This window comes from Larimichthys crocea, chromosome XIII (genome assembly GCF_000972845.2).
Source record: "Larimichthys crocea isolate SSNF chromosome XIII, L_crocea_2.0, whole genome shotgun sequence".
NCBI classification, from domain to species: Eukaryota; Metazoa; Chordata; class Actinopteri; family Sciaenidae; genus Larimichthys; species Larimichthys crocea.
The window spans coordinates 27,639,480-27,646,917 of record NC_040023.1 but is presented as its reverse complement, the minus strand read 5'-3'; the positions used below and the strand labels follow the sequence as shown (position 1 = coordinate 27,646,917).

Here is a 7,438-nt window from a genome sequence, read left to right as displayed (position 1 = left end):
TTTTTTTTTTTTTTTTTTTTTTTTTTTTTTTGTGTGTGTTTTCTATGATCATTTTAACTATATATTCTACACTGTAGAATTGTGGTGTGCAATGTACGTGTAGTTTTCACTGTCAAGTTTCACAGCTCTCTTCTTTTTCCCCTACTCAGCCTCCATTTCAGACTCAAAGGAAGCCTACAATAGTGCCTTTGACCTCAGCAAAAAAGAGATGCAGGCCACACATCCAATCCGTCTTGGTCTTGCCCTGAATTTCTCCGTTTTCTACTATGAGATCATCAACTCACCTGAGGAAGCCTGCGAACTGGCCAAATCTGTACGTTCATAACACTTATACACTATATATCAGCAATAAACACAATAATACACTGATTTATTTCACCAGCTGACTTGTTTTGAATCCTCTAGGCTTTTGATAGTGCCATTGCAGAGCTCGACTCACTGAGTGAAGAGTCGTACAAAGACAGTACACTAATCATGCAGCTACTGAGAGACAACCTGACCGTAAGTTTCCATGTCTATAACATGTACCAAGTCAAAAACATGAACCAATTTTTTGCACAAAAGAATAATGCAGATTAAAACTATTACTGCATCAATTAGTCTTCTGATTATTTTCTTAAATCATTGTTTGGTCAATAAATGTCTTATGTTCAGTCCAAAACCCAAATATATTCAGTTGACTATGATACAACAGTAAGAAAATCAGAAAAACTGACATTTGATAAGATGAAACTAGAGATTATTTGTATTTATGTCTTCTTCTCGTCATCCCTTAGCTGTGGGCCTCTGATAACCAGGCTGAGGGAGAGGATACAGAGGAACCCAGAGGTTGAGCCAGACCTCCATAGTCATCCCCGTCTACCTGCCATCATCCCGGCTCATCTTCGTCATGATCATATACAATGACATCACCTCATTGTTATCATCGTTGTCCAACTCTCTCCATCGTTTTTCTCTTTAGTTCTCTCAACACTCATCTCACTCAAATCCTCCTCCTATTTACTATTCCTACTTTTGTAGTAACTGGGTAATGGGTATGGGGATGGGGAGGGAGGGTAAGTTTTAAATTATGCAGCAGAAGGTTAAAGGGTGTTTGGGGTTGGTTGATTGTCTGCTGAACCTTTTTTTTTTTATGTGGAAGCAACAGGGGGTTGCATTAAGGTGGTGGGTAAGAGGGCCAGTTCTGAACTCATGAAAGATGCAACAGGTTCACTTTTTAGAGTCAGAAAATAGTTACTGTATATGTATCCTGTTCATATTCACAGCCCTGTTCCTGATTAACACCATCTTTTCACGATGCATCTGTGGGGTCACAAAATCAGGAGTTGGCTCCTCACACTTAGGAGACAGCAAGTGGTAAAGAGAGGAGGTGTAATGGTGAGTGCTGGAGACAGAAGACAGGGTTTTGTTGGAACACAAAGGTTACATTCCATTTACTGTTCACCTTTCTACACTTTATTTTGTTTCATTTTCGGGTGACCTGCTTTTGTATTTCTATTTCTATGTAACACTTACGAGGTATAGAAAACTTTGAAGAACAAAAGAGCACACAAGCTTGTTACTGTTGTTTCTCTGAGCACAGCGGTAAAGAAAAATCCCATGTGCTTATTTAGTTACTGCTTTTTCAAATTAAGATTTCTACTTGTTTTGTCTTTTATTCCCCCTTTTTTCTTTCAGTACTTGCTAAACTGCATGTTGGTAAGGAGTAGCTTGTGGAGACGTATGAAAGTTTGTCAGACGGGCTTAGCTTTGTTCACGTCTTTGGAATTTTCATACAGAACACCCAAGCATAACTGTTATTTGGGGGCAAATGTGTGATTTCATGTAAGTGGAATAAAAAAAAAAAAATTAAAAGTTTCTACTTGTTCGTTTAAAGTTATCTAACAGCCCTGGAGTTTGTGCTTATCCAAAGTCATCTACAGTTCATATGACTTTCTCAGGAGTGGTTATGTTTGTGCTTTTTGAGGTACATTTTGCTGTATTTGGATGCTAAATCCAGCAACCATTATAACTCAGCTGCTTTATTTTCTGTGACTCACTGTACAAGAATAAGTGAGTCACCCTGAGGTGGAGGCTGGGAGCAGACGAGGAGACCCACAGAAAATCCTCTTTCATTACACACCAGTTGATTCAGTGTCTCCGATGCAAATACCCCTCTTTTGCTGGTCAATGATGTCTTTTGTTCCTTTGTGATGCGTCCTCATTGAACTACATCTTACAGACTTGGCCTTGGTGGAAAAACCAAAGATTTCCTGCACCCAGGAAAATGTAAGAAGTACAGTACAAACACAGCCCACACCCTTGAATACACTAGACTTTTAAAGATGGGTCAGTTTTCAACTACAAAATCTTATTAACTTCCAAAAGGCACTAAATAACACTAAGTAGAACAATAGGGTGAAACCATTTCACAGGATCTCCAGCAGCCATGTGTCCTGTTTTCAAATCTACACAGCTTTCTGGGTGTGTCTGCCCCACCGCCATTATTAGTGGGAGGAGGAGGGGAGCACTGCAATGCTACTACAGAAGAATGTTGATCTGTTGTGCCATCTCTTAAAGCCATGAGTGAACAGAAATACAGGAAAGAGCACACTTGCACCTGAAGTGCTCCTGTGTAGCTGATCCTTACTCTGCACTCAATGTCTTGTGGGTGATGGATAAAATGGGCTATGTAATACACATTTGAGATAATTATATTGATCATATAATTGATTAATTATGAATTTTCTCATGTAGACTGTGCTCTTTGCAGCCCTGCTGAACTCTCCTTACCTGTTGAGAAGTCTAGACATTTTAATGCTGCATTATTATTTTGACACAGTCCGACTTAAAGCAACTCTACATATAATATGTGCAGGTAATACCACTTATTTCAGAAGTGTCCAAAAAAATTCAGGGAAGATGGCTGATGATGAGACATTCCTTTCAGGTTTGCACCGTGGACAGATTTTGCTTGAAGAAGGTATTTCAGGTGTGTTTTGTAACAGAAATATGTCTACATTTATTTCTCCCGTTTATTCCCTTTTTAACCTAAACTCAACATGAGTGCATATGTTACATAAAAACAGTGCAAGTGATAGTGGGTCATATGGCTAAGCTGACTACTGACACATTATTTAACTGCTGAAGATTTATCTCTATAACTCCTCCCTCAAAATATCAGACACTCCAAGTCAAGTCCAGTAGCCATCGAACTGGCTTGTGCAATAAATAAGTGCATTTTTCTCATGCATGCATACTGCACCTTATACAATCAGTGTCTATTCTCTGTACATTCTCTCAAAGACTAAATTCTTTATAAGGTTTTAGACTTACATATTGCATAGTTCACTGTTACTTGTTTTTTATTTTACTGTTACTGGTTTTTATTTAACTTATTTATACATGTGTATATAGTGTTAAAATAGGAGAGTATAGGTGTATATTGTTAAAGTTTGGTTTTCCTACTATCTCACTTACCGTTTGGGAGCTGCGGTAGGAAAAACAATTTCCCTGCGGGGATTAATAAAGTATTTCTGATTCTGATTCTGAAACAGAGCTGGCACTACATTTTAAAGTAATGATCGAATTTTTAAAATCAAATATAAAATATCGCGAGATTCGTGACGTCAGCCCTTTGAGGTGAACGCGCCGTGGTTTCGACTGGAATCGGGAAACAACCTCCACCGACCTTCCTTTCATTCCGGTAATCCGTCTGCGTAGGGTGTGCTCCGGAGCTAGTCTCGGCACACATTTTATTATTATGAAACAAACCAAAAGCTAGAGAGCACACGCAGACATATTTTTATAAGAAAAATCAAAATCGGTGAAGCAGGATTCGATTTGCCAACTCCAAGCAACGCGAAGAAGACGCTGCCTTCGAAACAGAACGAAAGACGGAACGAAGAAGAAGAAGAACGCTAGCGAGCAAAGCTAATAGCGTCATTGTTGAAAGCGTGGGTGATCTACGTTTAGCCAGTTATATCGTTAACCACTTATTTTTCCCTTTAAGGGCTTTGTCATTCCAGTTATCATTGTAAACGAGGACATTTGCTGCGAACACTATCGACTATTAAGCGAGTTGACTGACTGCGGATTCAAAATCGTGAAGACTTCGAGCCACAACCGTTAGGCCACGCTCCGACATTTTGCTAACCGAGCTAACTAGCCCACGTTGCTAACTGGTAAAACAGCTAGTGTATGTGTCCGCGCTTGTAATTTCCCTAAAACCTGAGAAAACCAACCACTCCGCAGAGGAGGTTGATATTGGCTTGACGGTTGTCAACAAAATATCGACTTAAATAGAAACCATTCACCTGTATCGCCTGAGAACACGCGCCCGTCTGACATGAACCCCAGCGCGCCTAGCTACCCGATGGCGTCCCTCTATGTGGGGGACCTGCATCCAGACGTTACCGAGGCCATGCTCTACGAGAAGTTCAGCCCAGCCGGGCCCATCCTGTCCATCAGAGTATGCAGAGACATGATCACCCGTCGATCCCTCGGCTATGCCTACGTCAACTTCCAGCAGCCCGCCGACGGTAAGTTCACCACGACGCGGTGAAGCAGGGAGAGCTGACGAAGGCTGTGGCTCCACCTGACTCCATTTTGAACATGCACCACACATGCCATGTTACAGTAACTCTGCTGCAGTTGTCACTATTGATGCATTGGTTAGCAACTTTGTGTGCTCATATATCTGTCTTATAATAACTGACACGCCTTAATGTACGATTTAAAAAAAGTCTCCATGCTTATAGAAGCGCCTAACACTGCATGCACACACAAACACAGGCCATCTCATTCTCGTCTCTCTCTCTCTCTTTTCGCCTGTTTGTAGCCGAGAGAGCCCTGGACACCATGAACTTTGACGTGATCAAAGGCAGGCCTCTCCGCATCATGTGGTCTCAGCGTGACCCTTCCCTGAGGAAGAGCGGAGTTGGGAACATCTTCATCAAGAACCTTGATAAGTCCATTGACAACAAGGCTCTCTACGACACCTTCTCCGCCTTTGGAAACATTCTTTCTTGCAAGGTAGGCAGGGCCGCAGCCGTTTTCTCTGTTTTTTTTGCGCCTGAAAGCATTACACACAGATCACTTTGCACGACTAAAAAAATTGCACCGGCTTGGTGCTGATTTGTGTGTGTTTTTCGTTTTGTTTTGTTTTTTAATTATTTTTTAATGCATGGTGTTTGAGATTGTTTTTGACATGCTCAATCTCCCCTTTCCAAGGTGGTTTGTGATGAAAATGGCTCAAAGGGTTACGGATTTGTGCACTTTGAGACCCACGAGGCTGCTGAGCGGGCCATTGAGAAAATGAATGGCATGTTGCTCAATGACAGAAAAGTGTAAGTGTGACTATGATTACTCTGTAGTACAAATGTATTTGGGAGAGTCTGATTAACATTTTGAATTTGACATCTAATCATAGTTTGTGTTTAACTGCATCTTGTCAATAAACCACTGAATGTACTTTTGGTTTTCATATGAGGAGTTTACATTTTACAGCTCTATACGTAGAGCGACTGTGTTTGTGAAATACAGATCAGATCAAATCAATTTGTTTTTACACTACAGTTTGTAATTAGCTGAAAAGTATTTCTTTATAAGATTACGTTCTGGGAAGCATGGTGTGAAGCAGCCAGTTCATGATTGCAAGTGGAATGGGAAAGATTTCTGAACTGCAGACTGAAGAGGATTTTAGTTACAGCTCTCCTGCAGTCCACGTTGTGTGCCCTGTTCACTTCTAGGAAGCCTGAAATGTTAGACAGAGTTGCCAGTGCTCACATTACCACCATAGAAAAAGTTTAGGTGTCCGCTGTCCATTTGAATAATTTGGTTGGAGGAAGTAATTTCCCTGAACAGCTTCGGACAGCACCTCAGACATGTCTGTTTATCCCAGAGGAAAAGCTGTTTGTTTGACCATGTCATCCAGAACCCGGGAATGTTTTTGTCTGTGTGTCCTAATATTTTTACATTGTTTGACCAACAGATTTGTTGGCCGCTTCAAATCACGCAAAGAGAGGGAGGCTGAGCTCGGAGCACGTGCCAGAGAGTTCACCAACGTTTACATCAAGAACTTTGGGGAGGACATGGATGACGAGAAGCTGAAGGAGTTGTTTGGTAAATATGGTAAGATAATGATAAAACATTTCAGAGATGCACATTGATGCTGAGATTTGGTCTGTTAAGTGTGGCGTCTGGCTGTTGTGTTTTGTAGGACCGGCACTCAGTATCCGGGTCATGACTGATGAGAGTGGTAAATCTAAGGGATTTGGCTTTGTCAGCTTCGAGAGACACGAAGATGCACAGAAGGTTAGGATCACTTTCTTCTTCTCCCGGGGGATATTGCCCAGTCATGTGTATCTAAATTATTGGAACAAGACATTAATTTGTTTGTGTACCTCTGTTGGTTAATGCTATATTGCTTATTTCATTGCAGGCCGTCGACGACATGAATGGCAAGGAAATGAATGGCAGGCAAGTGTATGTGGGCCGCGCACAGAAGAAAGGGGAGCGCCAGAACGAGCTCAAGCGCAAATTTGAGCAGATGAAACAGGATCGCATGACCAGATACCAGGTTTGTGGCCTTCTGCTCTGTCATAGGAACTTTCAGTAGATTGAGCAATGCAACCATGCAAACGTCAATGCTGTCTCGACATGCCTAAGAGCTGGTCTAACTTCTTGTTGATGGTTTGGTTTGTCTAAAATACATAAGCTCATTGTCGTTTTCCATTTACCAGGGTGTCAATCTGTATGTGAAAAATCTGGATGATGGCCTTGATGACGAGCGTCTGCGCAAAGAGTTCTCTCCATTTGGAACCATCACAAGTGCTAAGGTAAAGACTTGAACCAAATTGAGTTTATCTTCAGTTGTTTGCATTGTAATGTAACTTTATGGTGATAAATAAGGTAGTAATTTATCACATTGGGTGCTGATGTGTTTCTTCTCTCGTAGGTGATGATGGAGGGTGGCCGCAGCAAAGGCTTTGGCTTCGTGTGCTTCTCCTCCCCAGAGGAGGCCACTAAAGCTGTAACGGAGATGAATGGGCGTATTGTTGCCACAAAGCCACTCTACGTGGCCCTTGCCCAGCGCAAGGAGGAGCGCCAGGCCCACCTAACCAACCAGTACATGCAGAGGATGGCCACAGTCCGCGCGGTGCCCAACCCTGTCCTCAACCCATATCAGCCTGCCCCACCCTCAGGCTATTTCATGGCGGCCATACCCCCGGTGAGTCTCCCAACCCCCTGCTATACATGAAATAGTACATAGTATGTTTATTAGGGCTGTCAATCGATTAAAAAAAATTAACTAATTAATCGCAAAAAAATCTGTAATTAATCGCGATTAATCTATCAATAAATTTATCAATAAATTAATTGCATTTTTCTGAGACTGAAGCTTATAATGAATATTTATTTATGTAAAATGATCAAATTAATTTAGAATAAACACAGA

At 41.5% G+C, this 7,438-nt stretch overlaps 2 protein-coding genes across 3 annotated transcripts in view; both read left to right on the top strand.

Annotated features, from left to right (window-relative positions):
• The window catches only part of LOC104936333 (14-3-3 protein beta/alpha-B), a 10,595-nt gene extending 8,739 nt beyond the window's left edge, over positions 1-1,856 (top strand). Inside the window, exons 4-6 of the mRNA XM_010752358.3 lie at positions 150-313; positions 406-501; positions 777-1,856. Of these exons, the coding sequence (XP_010750660.2) occupies positions 150-313; positions 406-501; positions 777-833 (317 nt within the window). The 3' untranslated portion in view covers positions 834-1,856. The remainder of the gene's footprint in view (positions 1-149; positions 314-405; positions 502-776) is intronic.
• Positions 1,857-3,652: 1,796 nt separating this feature from the next.
• LOC104936343 (polyadenylate-binding protein 1) overlaps positions 3,653-7,438 on the top strand; it is a 6,676-nt gene continuing 2,890 nt past the window's right edge. Inside the window, exons 1-8 of one of the 2 annotated variants that reach the window (XM_010752376.3) lie at positions 3,653-4,520; positions 4,820-5,013; positions 5,212-5,327; positions 5,972-6,102; positions 6,200-6,294; positions 6,422-6,559; positions 6,723-6,818; positions 6,938-7,210. In XM_010752376.3, coding sequence (XP_010750678.1) covers positions 4,328-4,520; positions 4,820-5,013; positions 5,212-5,327; positions 5,972-6,102; positions 6,200-6,294; positions 6,422-6,559; positions 6,723-6,818; positions 6,938-7,210 — 1,236 coding nt within the window. In that variant the 5' untranslated portion in view covers positions 3,653-4,327. Of the gene's footprint in view, positions 4,521-4,819; positions 5,014-5,211; positions 5,328-5,971; positions 6,112-6,199; positions 6,295-6,421; positions 6,560-6,722; positions 6,819-6,937; positions 7,211-7,438 lie in introns of both variants that reach the window. The other variant, XM_010752368.3, reaches the window with a different exon arrangement.